General features: G+C 37.3%; 1 protein-coding gene across 1 annotated transcript in view; it reads left to right on the top strand.

The window, feature by feature from the left end:
- The first annotated feature begins 18,403 nt into the window (after nucleotides 1-18,403).
- Nucleotides 18,404-23,730, top strand: part of TMCO5A (transmembrane and coiled-coil domains 5A) — a 59,488-nt gene continuing 54,161 nt past the window's right edge. Inside the window, exon 1 of the mRNA XM_066343640.1 lies at nucleotides 18,404-18,474. Coding sequence (XP_066199737.1) covers nucleotides 18,404-18,474 — 71 coding nt within the window. The remainder of the gene's footprint in view (nucleotides 18,475-23,730) is intronic.

Below are 23,730 nucleotides of genomic sequence, written 5' to 3'. Positions count from 1 at the left end.
ATTTTTCCTGCTTTTGAGATGTCAACTTCTTCCTCCTTCTCCTCTCTCCCTCTTCCCGGTCGGCGACTCTGCACCCCAGGCCCTGCCCCTGCGCCACACCCAGGCAGGGACTTGCAATTGATGGGGTTCTACGGCAATGTCACACAATTGGCTTTAGTCTTGCTGGTAGTCAAGGCCTGCCGGCGTCTGCAGGGTCTAACGACGAGAGAGTTCGCCTTCGTGGATTCTCTCTCCCAGTCCCCCCTTCCCGAACCAGCAGCCTGGCGATCCAGCCACAAGGCTGCCACTGCTTCTGTCTGGGGAGTAAGAGGCTCAAAGAGCTGGGAAATCCCCACTCTATCCCCACTCAGTGCAAGGCTCTGGGAAGGGCTCTGACAGTCAGGGCCTCCAGTGTAATCAGGCGGGGGTGGGAGTCAATTGTTGTCAAGGTGATTGTTCAGCGCCTAGCATTCCGTTGGACCTCTCAACCCAGGCTTTCCACACTTTGTAGCCTGTTTTGGCCGGTAAGAAGAGGCACTAGTCTCTGCTTGCGACTAGTGTGCTATAGATCTTATTATCTGCCAAGTCCTTCTTGTTAGCGTTTATCCCTGAATATGGAGGCTCTATCAATCAGAAGTTGCCCCCGCCCCTTTAGCGAGAGGCACCAAAAAATATCAAGCCTCTTGTCTTGGGTCGGTGAACTGAGAGAGATCTTATCAATTAGAACCGAGGGTGCGCAGATTTCACGGGTTAAGTTAATTTTAGTAATTGGGTCGCAGCTGTGCTCCCGAAGGTATTTCAGGCTGCCTGCGCGCGCCCCTCCCCCAACGCTTGATTGTTAGCTTGAATGGCTGGGTGAGGTGCCCCGCCCGCGGAGAGAATCTCCCAAGTAGGGAATACCGCCCTGGGGCCTCTCCCGCTCCCCATGCGCGGGCCGCTGGGAACGTTAGCGGTGCTCGGTCTGCAATGCTCGGTCTGCAACCAGACCGGGAGCGCGCCAGCAGCTGCTCGCCGCTCGTTCTGCAACCGACCCGGGCTGGCGGCGGCAGCTGCGGCGGCGGCGGCGGCCGGCGGCATCTTCCGAGTGCGGGATGACTTACCACAGGCGCACTTTCTCGCGGCTTGAGTGAACGTCCCTGGGGTAGCTTCCTCCACACCCTCGTCTCTCAGATTCGAGTGATAACAGTCCTATTGCTTTCAGTTTGCTCCGAAGATAAATTTTCCTGTTTCTAGTTGATAAATTTGTTGTGATTTTGGGGAGATCTGTCGGACGCGCTGCTCACGGCGCCATTTCCGTGACGTCACCTCCTCTGAGAATATTTTTAAGTGTATATAAAATACAAAAAACATGTTTAAATATATTTAACCATTTTAAAATGGAAAATTATGATAATAACGTATATGGTTTTTTAACTTATTAAATATAAATATCTAGTGATAGATTTAATAGCTACCATAATTTTAAAGTAGTATTGATCATAAATGACATTTTGAGAAATCCAAAGTTTAAAACCCGAAGTTTCTAGCTAGAGCACAGGCTCACCAGTGTGAGGGCAGGGTCATTGGCTTGAGCATGGGATCATCAACATGATTCCAAGGTTGTTGTCTTGAGCCCAAAGGTAACTGGCTTGAGCCAGAGGTCACCGGTTCACTTTGAGCCTCCCAGTCAAGGTATATATGAGAAGCAATCAATAAACTACTAAAGTGAAGCAAATATGCATTGATGCTCCTCATCTCTCTCCTCTATCTCATTCCCTCCCCCCCCCCAAATGATCTGTGATAGCTCAACAAACTTACAAGTGTTGGCAAGAACGTGGAGAAAAGGGAACCCTTATATATTGTTGCTGGGAATTCAGCCCCTATGGAAAACAATATGAAGGTTTAAAATTTAAAATGGAATTGCCTTATGACCCACTAATTATACTTATGGGTATAAATCTGAAGAAACTCAAAATACTAATTTGAAAGAATATATGCACCCCTGTGTTCATTGCAGTGTTATTTATTTACAATAGCCAAGATATGGAAGCAACCCAAGTTCTCATCAACAGGTGAGTGGATAAAAAAGTCTCTGGTATATTTATATGATGGAGTATCACTCAGCCATAAAAAAGAATAAAATCTTACCATTTGTGACAGCATAGATGGGCCCAGAGTATATTGTGCTAAATAAAATAAGTCAGACAGAGAAAGACAAATACCATATGTCTTTATTTATATATGGAGAATCTAAAGAACAAAATACATGATCAAACAAAATAGAAACAGACTCATAGTTACAGAGAACAGAATGATGGTTGCCAGAGGGGAGGTATATTGGCAGGCTGGGGGAAAAATTATTGATATAATTTACAAAAATCTTTACAATGCTGAACTTGCCCAGAAAAAAATGCTTACTGTTATACATTTTAAGATTATTAATGAAATTATCAAGGCCAATAATTCAATTAGTATTGAATTATTTCTAGACATAACATAGGGAGAGAATATTAGAGAATTAAATGGCAAATAGGTCAAAGAAAAGGGGATCAGGCATAGCTGGATATTTTAATAAAGTAGTGAAATATTAAACTCAATTAATAAGAGATTTCATATACAAAGATATTCACTAACCGTTGTTTGCAAATGTTCTATGGCTGCAAATCTGGGATTGAACAGCATGCACCACAGAGCTACATGTACAGAGAGCTTGAAAAAACTGAGTAAACTAAATATTAGAGTTAAGAGAAAACACTACTTATAAAAATCTCACTTCTTCTTCAAGATGAAGTTCAAATGTTAATTCCTTGAAGTGCTTTTTTAATGAACACTCCATAGTAGGATTAACTTCTACTCTGCTTTGGCCTTATATCATACTATCATATCACAGTAGGCCCTTCATTGGGTTGGCTGTGTAAATGACCGATTAAAATGACTAGACTTGTCTGGCAAAGATCATAAGTTCCTCAAGTTTGATGTTGTCTGCAGTATTTAATATCATACCTAGAATATAATAGACACAATAAATGTTTATATATTATCAGCAATATCTCATCAATATGAACCAAATTCAATGATTCTATACCAATCATGGAGCCATGTTGCTCCTGGCCAGTAGAAAAGATGTTACTGTTTATTCATTAGATATCTCCAGAAACAACCCCACCTCCTTTGCTGAGTTTTAAAAATAAAAAAATTAAATTTCCCCAAATATTTTCTTATTACCCAAGATCACAGAAAAAAATAATATAGATTTTTAATACCCAATCCACTGATCTTTTGGCTTCAATATAAAATATTATTAAGAAGAGAAGACAGCCTGACCAAGCGGTGGTTCAGTGGGTAGAGCGTCAGACTGGGATGCAGAGGACCCAGGTTTGAGACCTTGAGGTCGCCAGCTTGAGCGCAAGCTCATCTTGTTTGAGCAAAGCTCACCAGCTTGGACCCAAGGTCACTGGCTTGGTCTGCTGAAGGCCCATGGTCAAGGCACATATGAGAAAGCAATCAATAAACAACTAAAGTGTCACAATGAAAAACTAATGATTGATGCTTCTCATCTCTCTCCGTTCCTGTCTGTCTGTCCCTATCTATCCCTCTCTCTGACTCTCTGTCTCTGTAAAATAAATAAATAAATAAATTTTTTAAAAAAAGAAGAGAAGACAACAGGAGCTCTGGATTAAAAGGCCATAAATCTCATCTTCTCACCATATTAACTGTAGATATTAGGGAGTTTGAGTTGCACAGTTTCTTAGTAAATAAAAATTAAAAATAAATGGAAAAATTAACAGGATGCAAATGATATGTCATGGGAAAGATGGGGACAATCCTAAACTTGAAGGTAAATTATATCAGCAAACAAGCAATAGAAGAGTTCAGAAAGACAGAAGAAGCAATGTAGAAGTAGGAGCTGGAGAGAGATGAGTAGAGATGGTAGTAAAGGCTGACACATCTCCCTCTTGTTCCTCCAGTTCCTCAGACCAAATACTCTGTCAATCCTTAACTTTCCTTTTCCTCACCTCCTCATGTAGTAGTCCATCAGCAAATCCTGTTGGCTGCACCCTTAAAATATATACATCCAGGATTTGACCATTTCTCACGACCCTCACTATCATCTCTTGTCTAGATTATTGCAATATCCACCTAAATGGTCTCCACTTCTATCTGGGCAGTCTATTTTCAGCAATTAGGGTCACCTGCTAAAATGTTTGTGAGATCACATCATTTCTCTATTTAAAGCTCTCCAAAGGCTTCTCATCAGCCTCAAGATAAGGGTCAATGTTCTTACCTGGTCTACAAGCCCAAATGATCACCCCTTCAGTCTCCATTAACTTTATATCATATCATACTCGCTCATTCAATTTCAGCGACGCTGGCCTCCTCTGCAGTCTTCTAATCCAGGCCCACTATTGCCTCCAGCTTTTTTTATTTGTTCTTCCAGAACCAGGAAGAGCTTGGCTCATTCCACAGTCTAGTTCAAAAGCTAAATTCTAAGTGATACTTCCCCTGAACACCTATCTAAATTGAATTCCCTTTCTCCTCATAATTTATTTGCCCTGCTGGTGTTTTCTTTATTCCCCGAGGTCTTAATATTGCATCTTTAACTTCTTTATCTTGTTTATAATCTGATGTCCAAATAAAATGTTAGTTCAGCCATGGCTGGTTTGCTTAGCAGTAGAGCATCAGCCCTGGAGTGTGGATGTTCCAGGTTTGATTTCCTGTCAGGGCACACAGGAGAGACAACCATCTACTTCTCCACCCCTCCCCTTTTCCTTTCTCTCTCTCTATCACTCTCTTCTCCCAAAGCCATGGCTCAGCTGTAGCAAGTTGATCCCAGCACAGAGGATGGCTCCATGGCCTCACTCAGATGCTAAAATAGCTCTGTTTTTGAGCAACAGAGTAACGCCCCAGATGGGCAGAGCATTGCCCCAAAGGAGGGGGCTAACTGGATGGATCCCAGTAGAGGAGTATGCTGGAGTCTGTCTCCCTGCCTCCCCACTTCTCACTTAAGAAAAATATTTTTTAAAAGAAAATGTTAGCTCAATGAGGGTTTTCTTGCATTTTGCTTTTTTCTTTCTCTCTCTTTCTCTCTCTCTCTCTCTTTTTTTTTTTTTTTTTTTTTTTTTTTTTTTTTTTTTTTTTTTTTTTTTTTTGATATCTGATAATATCCCTAGGGCATAGAATACTCACTGATATCTAGTAGGTACTGAGTAAATATTTGTTGACTAAATACACAAATTACACTCTGCTCTTAATAAGTTCTTAACATAGTAAGCCCTGCATCTATCTAAAGAAAAACTTTACTCACACTCTAAAATCATTTAGAACTAAACAAATTTTCTGAAAGGTAACTAAGACTTTTTTTCCAGAGACAAATTAGATAATTTTCTACTGACTCAAGAGCTCTATACTTGGAATTTATTAAGCATGCCAAATCCTTAATTTCCTTACACACACACAGACACACACACCCCTCCTCTTAAGAATTAGATTGCATTTAAGAGGAGGGGTGTGTGTGTCTGTGTGTGTGTAAGGAAAGGGGACAAAAAGGTATGTTTTTTTGAGAGATACTAATGACCTTCACACCTAAGGATTGGTAAAGGTATGATTGGCAGGCATCAAATTAGCCAGTTACTAAGAAATCAGAATAAAGAGTTTTTCTAAAACTGAAATCTGAACTAAAGAAATTTCCAGAAAAAAGAGAAGCTACTATGTGAAACTCAGAAGTTGTCCTTCTGAACCTTTAGACTCTGGGTATGATTCTCATTCTAAAAATTTGTTCCATGATGTTTCATAATATTTATTTCAGAAAGTTTCCATAAATTTCGGGCATCCTTATAATCCCAACTTAGTGAGAGTGTATTAATCATATGTGGTGCCTAGAACCTAGAAAATAATATATTTTATAAATATTAATAACTAATATTGAACTGAACTTTTATAGTTTATAGGGTTTTAAAGTACATAGACTACATTTTTTAAATTTTATTTAGAAAATTAAATTTAAAGAGGTGTCATTGATCAATAAGAGTACATAGGTTTCCAGTAAACATTTCTATATCATTTGAATTGTTGATTATGTTGTGTATCCATTACCCAAAGTCAAATCATTTTCTATCATCATATATTTGTTCCTCTTTACTCCTTCCCACCACCCCCTTCTATCCTTCTATCATTTCTCCCTCCCCTGGTATTCACTTATTCACTTTACTTTTACCTACATTCATAAGTCTTAGTTTGAAATCCCACTTATGTGTGAAATCATATAGTTCTTAGCTTTTTTTTTTTTTTGTATTTTTCCTAAGTTAGAGGCAGGAAGACAGTCAGACAGACTCCCACATGCACTCGACTGGGATCCACCCAGCATGCCTACCAGGGGGCGATGCTCTGCCCATCTGGGGTGTTGCTCCTTTGAGGCCGGAGCCATTCTAGCACCTGAGGCAGAGGTTATGGAGCCATTCTCAGTGCCCGGGCCAACTTTGCTCCAATGGAGCCTTGGCTGCAGGAGGGGAAGAGAGTTAGAGAGGAAGGAGAGGGGAAAGGGTGGAGAAGCAGATGGGTGCTTCTTCTGTGTGCCCTGACCAGGAATCGAACCTGAGACTTCCACATGCCAGGCCAATGTTCTACCACTGAGCCAACCGGCCTGGGCCTAGCTTTTCTTGCTTTACTTGTTTCACTCAATATAATGTTCTCAAGGTCCATTCATGCTGTCATAACTGGCACTATGTCATCCTTTCTTATGGCTGAGTAGTATTCCACTGTATATATGTACCACCTCTTCTTTATCCAATCCTCTATTGTAAAATATTTTGGTTGTTTCCATGTGTTGGACACTGAATAATACTGAATAATGTTGCAATAAACATATGTCTTTACATGCCAATGTTTTTGAGTTTTGGGGTAGATATCCAGTAGAAGGATTGCTGGGTCATATGGTAGTTCTATTCTTAGTTTTTTGAGGAACCATCATAATTTCTTCCATAATGATTGTATTCATTTACATTCCCACTAGCAGTGAATTAGGGTTCCCTTTTCTCCACAGCCTCTCCAACACTTGTTATTACATGTCCTGTTGATAACAGCCAATCTAACAGGTATGAGGTGGTATCTCATTGTAGTTTTGATTTGCATTTCTCTAATAGCTAGTGAAGATGAGCATTTTTTAAATATATCTGTTAGCCATTTGTATATTTTCTTGGGAGAAGTATTGGTGTAAATCAGGGGTCCCCAAACTATGGCCCCCTGAGGCCATTTATCCGGCCCCTATCGCACTTCCAGAAGGGGCACCTCTTTCATTGGTGGTCAGTGAGAGGTGCATATTTCCCATTGAAATACTGGTCAGTTTGTTGATTTAAATTTACTTGTTCTTTATTTTAAATATTGTATTTGTTCCTGTTTTGTTTTTTTACTTTAAAATAAGATATGTGCAGTGTGCATAGGGATTTGTTCATAGTTTTTTTTTATATTCCGCCCCTCCAACGATCTGAGGGACAGTGAACTGGCCCCCTGTGTAAAAAGTTTGGGGACCCCTGGTGTAGATCCTTTATCCCTTTTTTAATAGGCTTGTTTGCTTGTTTGTTGCTGAGTTTTGTGAGTTCTTTATATATTTTAGATATTAACCCCTTAATGGAGCTGTTGTTTGCAAATATTATCTTTCATTTGGTTGGCTGCTTGTTTTGTTGTCAGTTTCTTTTGCTGTGCAGAAGCTTTTTAGTTTGATATAGTCCCATTTATTGATTTTTGCCTTTACTTCCTTTGCCTTTGGGGTCAAATTCACAAATTGATCTCTATGGCCAAGGTCCATGAGTTTAGTATCTATGTTTTCTCCTAGGTAATTTATTGTTTCAAACCATATATATATTTAGGTCTTTGATCCATTTTGAATTAATTTTTGTGCAGGGGGACAAACTGTAGTCAAGTTTTATTCTTTTGCATGTGGCTTCCCAATTTTCCAAGCACCAGTTTTTTGAAGAGGCATTTTTTTCTCCATTGTGTGTTTTGGGCTCCATTGTCGAATATTATTTGTCCATCTATGTGGTTTTATTTCTGGGCTCTCGATTCTGTTCCATTGGTCTGTTTGTCTGTTTTTCTTCCAAAACCATATGTTTTGATGATTATGCATCTCTAGTATAATTTGAAGTTAGGTAGTGTGATACCTCCAGCTTTATTCCTTTTTCTCAAGATTGTTTTGGTTACTCAGGGTTTTTTATGGCTCCATACAAACCTGGTGATTTTTTTGTTCTTTTTCTTTAAAAAGTGACATTGGGATTTTGATGGGGATTGCATTAAATTTGTATATTATTTTGGTAATATGGCCATTTTAACTATATTTTTCCTTTCAAACCATGAACATGGAATATTTTTTCATTTCATTTTATCTTTTTCAATTTCTTTCAATAATTTCTTGTTGTTTTTAGTATTAATATATAGGTCCTTCACATCCTTTATTAAGTTTATTCCTAAGTATTTTATATTTTTGTTGCATTTTTTAGTTTATTTTCCAAAGTTTCATCACTGGTGTATAGGAAAGCAATAGATTTTTGTATATTGATTTTGTGTCCTGTGACTTTATTGTATTGGCTTATTGTTTCTAATAATTTTTCATTGGAGTCTTTGGGGATTTCTATATACAGGATCATGTCATCTGCAAAAAGTGATATCTTTACTTCTTCTTTCTTGATTTGGATGTCTTTTATTTTTTTCTCTTGGCTGATTGCTCTGGCCAAAACTTTCAGAACTATGTTGATTAAGAGTGGAGCAAGTGGGCAACCTTGTTCCTGATTTTAGTGAAAAAGCCTTCATTTTTTCATTATTTAGTATGATATTAGCAGATGGTTTTCCTATATGACCTTTATTATGTTGAGGTATTTTCTTCATATACACATTTTATTGAATATTTTAAACATAAAGGGATGTTTTTCTTATCAAATACCTTTTCTGTTTCTATTGAATTGTATGATTTTTCTTTGTTTTGTTGATGTGGGGTATTACATTGCTTGATTTCTGTATGTTAAACCATCTTTGTGCTCTTGAATGAATGTTATTTAATCATAATGTATTATTTTTTCAATGAGTTGTTGTATTCAATTTGCTGGCATTTTGTTTAGGATTTTGGCATCTGTATCCATTAGAGATATTGGTCTGTAGTTTTCTCTTTTTGTGATGTCTTTGCCAGGTTTTGGTATCAGGGTTATGCTGGCCTCATAAAATGTGCGAGGGAATATTGCTTCTTCCATTTTTGGGAGACATTAAGAAGGATAAGAAAAAAATCCTCTTTGAATGCTTGGTGGAATTCACTAGTGTAGCCATCTGGTCCTGAACTTTTATTTGGGTGGTGGTTTTTTGATAGTTGTTTCTATTTCCTCCCTGCTTATGGGTCTATTTAGGTTTTCCACTTCTTTGTGACTAAGTCTAGGAAGATTGTATAGTTCTGGGAATTTATCCATTTATTCTAGATTGTTAAATTTGGTGGCTTATAATCTTTCATGGTATTCTACTATGATCCTTTGTATATCTATGAAGTCTGTGGTAATTTTTCCTCTTTCATTTCAGATTTCGTTTATATGAGTCATGACTTTTTTTTTCTTAGTAAATCTAGCCAGTGGTTTATCCATTTTATTTATCTTTTCAAAGAACCAGCTTTATGTTGTATTAATTTTTCTATAGTTTTTTATTTGTTTTTAATTTCATTTAGTTCTGCTCTAATTTTTACTATATCCTTTCTTCTGTTGATTTTGGGTTGCCTTTGTTCTTTTTCTAGTTCTTTGAAATGTGATGTTAGGTTGTTTACTTGGGATCTCTCTTGTTTCTTGATATAAGCCTATAATGACATAAACTTTCCTCTTATTTCACTTTTGCTGCATCCCAGAAATTTTGATATGTAATGTTGTCATTTTTGTTTGTCTGTATGTATCTTTTGATCTCTGTTTTTATTTCTTCTTTGATCCAGTCATTTTTTAGAAGTATGTTATTTAATTTACACATGTTTTTGGGCTTCTTTACTTTCTTTTTGCAGTTGAATTCTAATTTCCAATCCTTATGGTCAGGATTATGCTTGGTATAATTTCAATTTTCTTGAATTTGTTGATGTTAGTTTTGTGGCCCAACATCTGGTCTATCCTTAAGAATGTTTCATGCACACTGTAGAAGAATGTATAATCTGATGTTCTGGGATGAAATGTCCTGTAAATGTCTATTATGTCCATTTGTTCTAGTGTGTCATTTAAGGCCGATATTTCTTTGTTGATTTTTTGTTTAGGTAATCTCTCTAAAGCCAACAATGGTGCGTTGAAATCTCCAACTATGATTGTGTTTTTGTCTGTTTCTATTTTTAGAACAGTTAGATGTCCTATATATTTTGGTGCTCCCCAATTTTGTGCATATATATTAAGAAGTGTTACGTCTTCTTGATACATTGTCCCCCTTATCATTATGAAACATCCATCTTTGTCTCTTGTTACCTTTGTTGTCTTGAAGTCAGCATGGTCAAATATTAGTATGGCAACACCTGCTTTTCTTTGGGTATTGTTTGCTTGGAGAATCATTTTCTGACCTTTCACTTTAATCTACTTTTGTCTTTACAGGTTTGATGTATCTCTTGAAGGTAGCATATGGTTGGGTTTTGCTTCTTAATTTAATCTGCTACTTAGTGCCTCTTTATTGGTGAGTTCAGTCCATTTACATTTAGGGTAATTATTGACACTTGAGGATTTTCTATAGCCATTTTATGTTTTATTTTCTGGAACTCTATGTCTCATTTGGTTCTTCTCTTTTTTGTTTCTGTCAGTTGTTTTTGTTTGGTGTTATTCCATACTTCTTTCTCCTGTTTCTTCTTTTTCTTAAATTATGTGTTTCAGTAGTAGCTTTTTTTGTGAGTGGTTACAATTAGGTTATTAAGAGAAAAATGTTCATATGTACAAGAGTCTTTTGTCTTATGAGTATTTCTTCTGTACTCCATTCTTCTTTTCTTCTGCAGATCTTATCCTCTCCCCATTTATGTTACTGTTGTCATAGGTTATCTTTTTTTTTAATGTGACTTTGTTGGAGCTTTTATTTGTAGTTTGGATTTGTTTTGTTCTTTGTCTGATTGAATAACCCTCTTGAGTATTTCCTGCACTGGAGGTTTTCTGGTGATAAATTCCCTCAGCTTCTATATGTTTGCAAAAGTTTTTAGTTCTCCTTCATATTTGAAGAATAACTCTGATAGCTATAGTATTCTTGGCTCATAATTTTTTTTCTTTTAGTACTTTGAATGTTTGGGTCCACTCTCTTCAGGCTTGTAGAGTTTCTGCTGAGAAGTTCAGTGATAACCTGTTGGCTCTTCCTTTATATGTTATGTTTTTCTTTTCCCTAGCTGTCTTGAGAATTCTTTCTTTGTCATTGATTTTTAACAACTTTATTACAATGTGCCTTGGAGAAGGTCTGTTTAGGTTGAGGTAACTCGGCTTTCTGTTTGCTTCTTGGATTCAAGGATCTAACTCTTTCCACAGGCTTGGGAAGTTCACATCAATGATTTGTTTGAATAGGCTCTCTATTCCCTTCTCCCTCTCTTCTTCTTCTGATATACCCATTTTTCTTATATCGCTCTTTCTGATGAAGTCAGGCAATTTTTGCAGGGCTTTTTTTTTATTTCATGAATCTCTCTCTTCTTTTCTCTGTAGCATCTCTAGTTGCCTGTCTGCAAAGTCACTGGTCCCTTCCTCTATATGGCCTGTTCCATTAGCTAAACTTGCTACCTCCATTTTCAATTTATATATTGAGGTCTTGAGCTCTCATTTTAAAGTTTCAATCTTCTTGGGGAAGTACTTATTTTGTTCATTAATATGTCTTTTGAGCCCATTAAATTGCCTATCAGTATTTTCTCACATCTCATTGAGTATTTTCAGTACTTCAATTTTGAGTTTTCTATCATTTAACTCCAAGATTTTCATGTGACTGAGCTTGCTTGCTTCCTGGAAAATTTTTATTTCCTTTCTAAACAATGTCTCTTTCTTGTGTAGTTATGCTATTCCATTTCTTTTTCCTTGGTGGCATTTGAGAGTAGTATTGTTAAGAACTTTAGCAAAAAAACAACTAAAAAATGAACAGAGAAAGTAAAAAATACAATAAAATACATAAAATTTAAAAAATATGACAAGTAAGAAAAAAAGAGCAAAAAACAAAACATTAAAAACAAAACACCCACAAAAATTGAGAATAAAAAATATAAAAATTAAAGTAAAATTCAAAAGAAGAAAGAAAAAGTATTTCAATTTTGAGAAGTTTTTCTGTTTTTTTACAGTAAGTGTCACTGTGTTACAAGTTTTAGCTCTGTGAAATTCTTTGGCTGACCTCCACTGAGATGATGCTGTCAAAATGATTTAGGAAGGGCCAGTCACCTTGGTGGTTGAGGTGTGTTGTGAAGACTTTACATCTTTGGCTTTCTGGCTTTACAGCTTTACTGCTTTCACAATGGTGATCTCAGGCCCCCAGCCACTCCTCCCAGCATCTCAACAGACCAGACACAGAATACCTCCATTATTCAGGGGAGAGAATGGCTCTGGATAGTTAGCTGTGTGGTTTGTCTCTGCCATTCTTCATACACTGTGAGGTGAGGGAGGCAGGATCTGGGAGGCTGGGGCTTCACTTTGGTTTTCTCCATCTCTGCTCAGAGTGCAGGCTATAGGAAAACTGAAAGAACACTGGCCATGACCCCACATTCTGCCCTATTTTGGTTTAGTATCTCCCCCTCTACCCCTCAATCTCTCTTCTCTTCTAGGCAGAAGGAGACCCAATCACTCCAGGCTCCTGTTTTGGTATTTCCAACAGACAAAACCCAGATAGTCCAAGCTTCTCTCCTCTTTGTAGCCCTGGCAGAAAAAAAAATCACAACAACAACAACAACCAAAAAATAAAAAATAAACAGTCACTCCAGGCTTCCCGCCTCTCTGGAGCCCCAGTGGATGAAATCCAGATAGTCTGGACCTATCTCTTCTCCAGAGCCTACCATGAGTGTGTCCTATCTTCTGCCCCCTTTCTTAACCCTTCCCACCTTTAGTCCATTCAGTGCATGGATCTTTCAGGCACACCTGTGATCCCAGCTGGGGTTGCTTTGCTGCATTACAGCTGTTCAATTTCCTGAAATTTTAAGGGGAGATATCAGAGGTATCTCTCATACCGCCTTACTCTGACGTCATCTTTGATCTGTAACCTAGACTACATTTGTACAGTTTATCTTCCCCCAGTCTTTACTAAACACATTCTCTTCATTTTACCTGATCATAAATTTTATGTTTCACCTATTTTTATCTAAATCACATATGGAACAAGATAAAAAGAGAAGATTAGCTAAATATAGAGGGTATGTATTTACAAAGTTTCATTATCCATATTTCACAGATAAATAAACTGAAACTCAGAGAGTTTAATAAATAGGCCCAAGACCACACGTATCTCACTAAATTATGAAGCTGATATGCATACATAAATGATCTGGTGCATACTCTGTCAACCAAACTACCCTTCTTTTCTTTGCTATGCCATCCGAGGCTTGTGTAATGTGTTGTGTTTATTTGTACAAGGCTGTCCTTCCAGCTGCAGTATAAACTCTTCGGGTTTTCATATGTAAACATGAGATAACCAGTCAGACTGGTCTCTCTGCACTTAGCACTGTAAAGAGCCCATGCCTACCTAGCACAGCAACATTCATCTTGGCTGACAGCATAGCTGTGTACATGCACTCACACTGAGAACGCCTTGATCTCTCTATCTAGTGCTCTTCCCAGTCTCTAGCCCCCACCCAAGTGGTGTTCATTAGCAAGCACATCAGGCTAGTGTCCAAAGGAATGTTTTGGACATATATTTAGGAATTAGAGCTGTCTATCTTATCCTAATGCAGTGCCTGGCATACAGTGGCATGTTTAGTAAAAATAGTTAAATCATGTAAAATGATTGAAATATTTAAAATATAAGATCCATGGATTGGAACATGGACATTTACATTATACCCAGTATTATTAATATTTTGTTCATAATGACAGTCCTGGCAAGATTTGATTTACAATGATGTGAAACTCACTGTAAAATTCAGATGCATCAGGATGTTTCCCAGCACAGCTATACAGGCTAAGTGAGAGAAGCTCCAGGGAAACCTCTCAGAAGGCTAAACATACAACCCCCATGCAGTTTGGAAGACAGAAACTGGAGGCGGATTCTAGTCCAGAAAGAGGCCAGAAACTACACCATTTATGGCTAAGAAGAAAGGGCTTTGGCAGGATTAAGCTGCACTTCCAGAGTTTCTAATACAAAAGAGCCAAATGTTTCCTTTGACTCAGAATAGATGCCAAGGGAAGCGGCGAGACTTGAGTTGCCATACCCAAGTGGTCACCCTCCAGGGTTAAGTGACTCCAACAGATAGAACTGAGACCAAGGTTGGCCAGAGGATACATCTCCTCTGCCAGGGAATATTAGGGGTCTCTGGGAAATCCCAAAAATCTTCCATCAGGAACTCAGAGGGCTACAAACTCATGTGACCATTGTGTTAATTAAGAAAGACTTTAACTTCTCCCCTACCTCTCCCTCACCTCATCCTGAACTTGAGAAGTGAGTAAAACAAAGTGGAATACCAAAGGTGAAGACAGAGCACGCATCCTCCTTCCCCACTGCAGGTTTTTGAGCCTGAGTCAGCCTGGGAGTTATGGGGTGTGCAGGTAGGGAGAGAATCTTTAAGTTGAGGATGATAGATTGAATATTTTATATTACAGATACTAGGTTTCCAAGTTGAGTACTCTTTCTGCGCATGGTGCTGCTTAGTCATGCAACTTCTTATTTTCATATACAGTACACCTGTTTTATAGTATATATGTCAGATCACACAGTATCGAGCTTAGGAGCTCTAGTTAACGAGGCAGACAGACAAGTTAGTTAACCTTTGTAAGCCTCAGTTTGCTCACATGCAAAAAGAGACTAACAATAGCACTACTTGTTGTAAAAATGTGGTAGTCAATAGGAAGCAGTAGAAGAGTCATGCATTATACCAGCATTTATTGAATACATACTGTATTCATTTCCTAGGGCCGCACAACTTTAGGTGGCTTAAAACAACAGAAATCTACTATTTCACAATTCTGGAGGTTAGAAGGCTAAAATCAGAGGGTCATCTGGGCCCTGCTCCCTCTGAAAGTGCTAAGGAAGAACCTGTTTCAGGCATCTCTTCTAGCTTGCTTGTCTTAATACTTTGGCTTAGAGAAACATAACGCCAGTGTTCACAATGCATTCTCCCTCTGTCTGTCTGTTTGTCTGTCTGTACAAACTTCCTCATAATGCACCAGTCATATTGGATCTGGAGCCCACCCTTCTCCAGCATGACTTTATTGTGACTAATGACATTTGCAACAATTCCATTTCCAAATGAGATCACATTCTGATGTTCTGGGGATTAGGACTTAAATACATAAACTTTTATATAATTCAACCTATAATACCTATTATGTGGCAGAAACTTCTAAGTACTGGCAGACTAGAAGTGAATAAACTGTACTTAAGGTATTTGTATTCTTGTTGAGAAAGTCATACAAAGACGTGCAGAGAAATAAGATAATTTCAGAGCTCTGAAAAAAGGTATGCTAATGAATTAGATCAGAGTTCCTCAAATATTTTGGTCTCAGGATCCTCTTGTTCTCTTGAAGCTCAAAAGTTTTTATATGAACAAATATATATCTGTCAATATTTACCATTTTACTTTATTCTATTTAATCTAGTTCCAAATTCAAATTTAAAAATTGGTGATATGTATGTAATGCTTCATGTGGAAACACCAAGTTTAATATCAAAAGACTAAATAAGTTAATGCTCATAAAAATAAAAAACTTTAGTGTCAACATAAAAAACATGATTTTTACACCATCGTGGAATGTTAGTTCAAGTAATCACTCAAAAATCATGCCTTAAAAAAAAATTATGCCTAGCTAAAACTACATTGAGCTGGAAAACCTAGGCAAGGCATACTTTCTGGTAGGTAATTTATTGCCACTTACCTCTCTCATTTTGTAGTTCTCAGCCTAGCTTCACATTAGAATCATCAGGGGAGCTTAAAATTTTTGATGACTAAATGCCACCCCCAAACCATTTAAGTCAAAATGTTGGAACATGGGTTTTTCTGGGTATCAATGCCAATTTCCTTATTTTATCATAGATAAGTAAACTATAGTAACTATGAAGGATTGAGACCAAACAGACACAAATGCTGTATAAATAATTTTTAATCCAGGATTGAGAATCACTGCTCTGGTCTAAATTAATATTAACCCCAACAGGTATGGATTAATAAGAGCAACCTCTCAATATTCTGAGAATCTTTAACCTGACCTTGCTCTGCTCCATTGAATCATTTTGATCCAACATGAATATAAACTAAAATATGTACATTATATTAATTCCACCTGTACAAAGACAGTCAAGTGATTTCAATGCTGGAAGGGAAAGTTCAGCTCTCGCTATCTTGGAAAATGCCCAACAATCTGTCCTACAAAAAGGTTGAAATGTCAAATGACATTGCTTCCTACAAAACTGAATTAGAGTGTGACATCAAATGTTAATATATGCAGATCTTTTCACTGTCCTCAGAAGGTCAAATAGTCACAACAGTCATAAAATCTACACTGCCCTATCCTCCCTGGATTTCTGAAGCTGCAGTAACAAATTACAAAATTAAATAAAAAGAAACTCCCTATTTAAAGGAAATTTATAGTCTAAGAGAAAGGAAGACTTCAGGAGACACAGCTAAACAGAAAAACATGTCATTGATATCACATTAATACCTAGTAGTCCATGCTTTATATTTTACAAAACTCTTTTGTATCTGCCAGTTAATCTTCACAACAGTTGTTTTGGTGACTATTATTCCTATTTCCTTTTTCTATATAAAGAAATAGAGAGTTCAAGAGGTCAAGTGACTCATCCGATGTTAACAGCACATACCAGAACTGAACTCAGGTCTTAGAAAATTTTGTGCCCTTTCAACTGACTCTCCCAGGATGTGGGAATGTGTCAATTGTTTCTTGAACAATCACCTACCTAAAAACTTTCTTCCCAGACTAACTAAATGCAAGATCTGTTCTTAATTTTTTTTAAATTATTATACCACTCATAAGGCAGAAAGGATGAATTCATTTACTAAAGTAATATTTTTCACAAATATCCAGATTACCTAACGTTGTCTATATTTTCATTAACAAAGTTTAAAACCAACAATTGTGTCTTATCTGTGGTAGTGCAGTGGATAAAGCATTGACCTAGAACACTGAGGCCTCCATTTTGAAACCCTGGGCTTGCCTGGTCAAGGCACATACAGGAAGCAACTACTATGAGTTAATGCTTCCTGCCTCTCTCTCTCGTTCTCCTTCTCTCCTCTCTCTAATAATCAATAAATAAAATTTTAAAAAATTTAAAACCAACAATTGTGCAGTAGAAGCAGTTTGGGACAGATTCTTCAAGTGCTAGGCAGCATTTAAAAAAAATTTTTTTTTTCAGTATTGTCTCTAAAGTAAGTCAAATAAATTTTAACAACTGAAAAACCTAACTAAACAGACATGAATGCAATCACCCCTAGGAAACAATTCTGTGACAAATGAAGAGGCACATAGCTCAATTAGAGAAAAAATGGGCTCTCTAGCATTTTATCTAAATATCTGATCTCACAAAGAATGTAGCAGCAGCGATAACCCACATTAAAGACAATACTTTGAATAATAGAGATGAATACGAAATGCCCCATTTTAAATAACATCTGTGGCTCTTTGTAATCAATAATTATAAAATGGGACTCTATGGTTTGTGTTCTCTTGTAGCGGCTAGGGGAGAAATAGCCCTCAGAGTAACAAGATGGCAGGGGCACCTTCTCCTCTCATACTAATCCCCAAAATCACAATCAGTTGTTTCAGATTCAAATGGCCAAATAATGAAGATTGTACAGAAAAAGAGACCAAGAGCAAGAGAAAAGCAGATGCTTTGGCGAGAAGGCAGGCTATGAATGTTGGTTTCCCAGGATTTTGATAGCAGGAGTGTTTATCTTATTGAAAGCAGAGTTTAATTGAATAAAAGAGTTTTTAAAATAGTGGGCCATTAATTAGGCAGCATGGGGTAAAGCAGGGATTCAGTAGTGTAGGAGGCTTCTGGGACCCACAGACTGCACTCATCGATTCCGTCAGTGTGCCAGAGGCAGGAGAGAGCTGAATGTTTCGCCTCTTCTGGAAACCTACCTGATACATTTGGAAGTGGCTTTCCAATGTAGTGTCTCTGTTCAAATCATCCTATAATTACTCTGGCACTGTAAGCTGCGAACTTGGCGGGCTCTGAGAGATATCAGATGTTTTTCTCATGCTTGCTGAACCTCTCTTAGACAAATTTTGCATTGTTTTTTGTGTCAGTTTTATCGTGGAACATCGTGTTGCCATCTGGGAAGAAAAACAACATGGTAGAGGAGCAGCTGGTGAATGGTGATGGCCAAATAAACATTGGCAGGCACCCGCCATTAGGTGAGATATGAGCGATGGGCAGCTGCCAACACAGACAATCCCTCACCACTGGAACATCTTTCACTGTCCCCTTCCCTCTTATCTCCATTCAAATTCATGACAATTTTTCATTCAGAGGTCTCAAGCTCTCCCAGCACCAGGTATTGGATTTTCCCTTTCTTGTCCTAGAAGAAAAAGATCTGCAAAGGGCCCTACTGATTGAATTTCTCTCCCTGAGAAGTGCAGTGGGCTTCTTGAATAAGGGGAAAGTTTTTGCTACCTTAAGAGAAAGGCTATCCTGAGAAATGAGAGTATACCAAAATTTCCACCAAGCTTTCCCACCAATTTAGTGGCCTTCATTCTGCTCACACCAAACATCATTGACATTCATGGCTTTCAAAACCCTTAAATCTTTTAAGGACCATGTATATATGATAAGCAAATGTAAATAATACTGTGTCCTTGGGGAAAGGTCACACTTGATTAACAAAGTTATCTCCCATGTTTTATTGTTTCTAAAATATAATTTTTCCATGGTAACATTTCTAGAATTATATTTCTACATGCATAGAATAGATGTCTAAAAAAAAAATCTGACAACCTCCATGCAGCAGAATAAATTGTGAAATGCCAATAGTCATTATTGCCCTGAAAATGCAAACTGGTGAACGTTCGAAGATGAACATACATCCAAACACCTCAGTTGTTATTTCTACTGTTGAAATCAACACAATTGACTTTTTAACTTAAATTAGGATTCCAAGTTTTGGCTTCAAATATCTTCAAAAGATTATATCGAATACAGCATCCGTTTTTTCTAAAGGTATTTAGTTTACAGTAATTTGTTTCATACAGCAATATGATCAAAAGCGATGGAAATTACCAGACCTGGTGGTGGTGCCAGTAGATAGAGCATCACCCTGGGACACTGAGGACGTAAGTTCAAAACCCTGAGGTCACTGATTTGAAGCCCAAGGTCATTGGCTTGAGCAAGGGGTCACTGGCTCTGCTGGAGTCCCCCACTAAAAGCACATATGAGAAAAAAAAATCAATGAACAACTAAAGTGCTGCAACTATGAGTTGATGCTTCTCATCTCTCTCCCTTCCTGTCTGTCTGTCCGTGTCTCTCTCTCTCTTTTGCTAAGAAAAAAGAAAGAAAGAAAAAAGAAAAAAAAAGACAATGGAAATTACTAAGTCACACAAAATAACTCAAAATTTTTAAGTTAGTAGAGATTGGAATGTTGAGCACATATGTCATGAAGACTGACCTTTAAGCTAGAGCATCTGACAAAAACCTACTCACTGACCTTCAATATATAACTCAACTAAGGTAAACATTATATATATATAAAATAATTAATAGAAATTTATATAATACAATTAATATAATGTCTAATATAATTAATATGTAATTATATATAGTGTAGTTAATTAATATTATTATAGTTTCCCTTAATTCAATTACATATTGAAAATATAGTCAATAATATATGCATATATTCAATATATATTATATATAGTTTTTCATATATATATGAATTTAAACAGAAAATGGAAATGCAAATAAGACCATAGTACTCTTGATAAAATTTTATTCCAAGCCCTTAAGGATGAGATCACAAGCGAGAAGAGAGTGAACCATCATGTCATCTTCACTTACCAGCAGCTGAGAACCTTTGAATACTGGAGTGAGAAAAGCTTAAACACAGATTTCAAGTGTGATAGTCATGAAAATGGCATAAAATGATATGCAACATTGATTATATTAATAAAAAAGTCATACATAAAACCTATGTACAATTAATATATTGTTTTTTCTACCACCATCAACAAAAAAAATGCCAATGGGGATGTTTAAGGAAATAAGCTAACTTCCAGAATTGTTGGGAATCATCTTACTCATTCTTTGTTTTGAAAAGTAAGGTCCTAACATTCCAGAGCTCACTTGTGACAGAAGTCAATCTAGAAATTCTGAGCAAAGTGGGGTCAAGGAGAACTACACAAGGGAGAATGGGGTGTGTGAAATGAAATGCTTTGACCAAATGGGAAGGCCAAATTAGGACCAACCAGTAATTCTCCTTAAACATCAGAACAAGCTGCATGGAAAAATCCCCTCCACTAAATTCACGTTCATTTATAAGTCTATGATTAAACAGGATCGAGATTGCTGGGGAAATATATCAGACAAAAACCTAAAGAAAACTTCCTATATAAAGGGGCCAACAACACACAATGGAGAAAAGAAAGCCTCTTCAATAAATGGTGCTGGGAAAACTGGAAAGCCACATGCAAAAGAATGAAACTGGACTACAGTTTGTCCCCCTGTACTAAAATTAGCTCAAAATGGATCAAAGATCTAAACATAAGACCTGAAACAATTAAGTACATAGAAGAAGACATAGGTACTAAACTCATGGACCTGGGTTTTAAAGAGCATTTTATGAATTTGACTCCAAAGGCAAGAGAAGTGAAGGCAAAAATTAATGAATGGGACTACATCAGACTAAAAAGTTTTTTTCAGCAAGAGGAACTGATAACAAAATAAACAGACAGCCAACTAAATGGAAAATGATATTTTCAAACAACAGCTCAGATAAGGCCTAATATCCAAAATATACAAAGAACTCATAAAACTCAACAACAAACAAACAAACAATCCAATAAAAAAGTGGGAAGAGGACATGAACAGACACTTCTTCCAGGAAGAAATACAAATGGCCAACAGATATATGAAAAGATGCTCATCTTCTTTAGTTATTAGAGAAATGCAAATCAAAACTGCAATGAGATACTACCTCACACCTGTTAGATTAGCTATTATTAACAAGACAGGTAATAGCAAATGTTGGAGAGGCTGTGGAGAAAAAGGAACCCTCATATACTGTTGGTGGGAATGTAAAGTAGTACAACCATTATGGAAGAAAGTATGGTGTTTCCTCAAAAAACTGAAAATAGAACTACCTTATGACCCAGCAATCCCTTTACTGGGTATATACCCCAAAAACTCAGAAACATTGATACGTAAAGACACATGCAGCCCCATGTTCATTGCAGCATTGTTCACAGTGGCCAGGACATGGAAACAACCAAAAAGCCCATCAATAGATAACTGGATAAAGAAGATGTGGCACATATACACTATGGAATACTACTCAGCCATAAGAAATGATGACATCGGATCATTTACAGCAAAATGGTGGGATCTTGATAACATTATACGAAGTGAAATAAGTAAATCAGAAAAAAACAGGAACTGCATTATTCCATACGTAAGTGGGACATAAAAGTGAGACTAAGAGACATTGATAAGAGTGTGGTGGTTATGGGGGGAGGGGGGAGAGGGGAGAGGGAGAGGGAAAGGGGGAGGGGGAGGGGCACAAAGAAAACTAGATAGAAGGTGACAGAAGACAATCTGACTTTGGGTGATGGGTATGCAACATAATTGAACAACAAGATAACCTGGACATGTTATCTTTGAATATATGTATCCTGATTTATTGATGTCGCCCCATTAAAAAAATAAAATAAAATAAAAAACGAAAACTTCCTAAAAGTCTGTTTAGATTCATTTCAATATTATTCATGAGAAGAGTCAGTCACTCTGAATATTTCAATAAATACAATAAGTTCTTTGTAGCCACATATTTTTTGTCAATGTACTATTCATTCTTTTTACATCAGTCAGGTATGTATATAACAACTGCTATTACCCTAATTTGAGCTCCAGTGAGATTATTTTATCTCTCACTATGTTAATTCAGAAATTTTGAGATTGTAACCCTTTAGTCTAGAATCCTTAGTCTATGAACTCCATAAGATTGTAGCTTACAGATTATCAATCATTATAATAAATTTTGGCCTAGAGAAGCAGGTAAATACTTTCTAAAGTAAACATATATTTGGCAAAATAAAGCATTTGCTATGTTCTTCTTGAGTATCTACTATACAGGTCACGTACATATTGAGTTGTTTCTGGCCTCTTTTACAAATGAATAAATTGAACGTAAAACTGGTAAATAACTTGCCCCCAAGTCAAGCAGCTTGAAAACCCAGAGAACCGATCTCAAAATCCTGTGGCCTTAACTACTATTCTATGATGCAAGGTGTTTAATAATTAAGTAACAAATTAGTACCTATATTATAACTTTACAGTTAGCTAACATAGTTCAGATAAGCTTCCTGGAAGAGCTGGAAAATGAACAGAGCCTTGAAAGATCAGTAAGCACAGTTAAGGTAAATTTTGTCAAAGCAAATAATAAGTGAAACTGAAAAGCAACTATTAGACAACAAAGAAAGGAAACTCAGGAGAGAATAAGTGGAATTTTGTAGAAGGTCTACAGGAGAAGAAATTGGAATTGCAATTACATGCTGGCCAAGGCAGTGCAAATCAATTTGTAAACGATGGATGTCCCCATTGGAAAGCTTCCAGGGGACAGGAAGTAGCACCCCCCCCCACCTTGATGAGTAAGTCAGAGCTTTCCTGAGAAGGGTAATAGCCTCACCACTCAGCAGGGCCCAGATGACAGAATGTAAGAAGGCGACAGAGCTAATATCATTGCATGATAAATTAAAGCATATAATCACATGCATATTTTTCAACCCAAAAGACAGGATCTTCTTGTCACTTAACAGGATCAATGAAAAAAAAGAAGCTTATCCCTGGCCACTGAGAAGTGCCCAGAGCTGATGAATTTCTGACCTGTTGAGAAGGAGATGGTTTTGACACAGCCGCAAGTCCCTCTTCTGACCAAAGGTCTGTTCTAACAGCAGAATTTTATAGGAATAGTGTAAAATGTAATGACTCCTTACCCCAGACTCCAAGAATGCAACAATATGGCTATCTAACTTAAACTCAGGCTTCCCAGATTTAAGATGTCTAGGGTAGAAAAAACTTGTTAACATTAGAAAAAGGGGCACACTGAGTTTGAAAAATTAGGCGCCTGACCTGTGGTGGCGCAGTGGGTAAAAGCATCGACCTCGAACGCTGAGGTTGCCAGTTTGAAACCCTGGGCTTCCCTGGTCAAGGCACATATGGGAGTTGATGCTTTCTGCTCTTCCTTCCCTTCTCTATCTGTCTCTCTCTCCTCTCTCTGAAATGAATAAAATCTAAAATAAATAAAAATATAAAAAGAAAAATTAGGCAAAATATAATGAGTAAAAAACAAACAAAAAAATGCTGTCATTGCACATTTACAAAACCAGGCCTGGGGTGGAGGTGGGGGGTTGGAGAGGGGAGAGTCCCTGCCACAGAGCAGACATAGGTGGGAGCCCCGAGTTACAGAAC

The sequence above is a fragment of the Saccopteryx leptura genome, chromosome 6 (genome assembly GCF_036850995.1).
Source record: "Saccopteryx leptura isolate mSacLep1 chromosome 6, mSacLep1_pri_phased_curated, whole genome shotgun sequence".
In the NCBI taxonomy this organism is placed as follows: domain Eukaryota; kingdom Metazoa; phylum Chordata; class Mammalia; order Chiroptera; family Emballonuridae; genus Saccopteryx; species Saccopteryx leptura.
The sequence above is the reverse complement of the archived record's forward strand: the minus strand, read 5'-3'. Positions and strand labels throughout refer to the sequence as shown.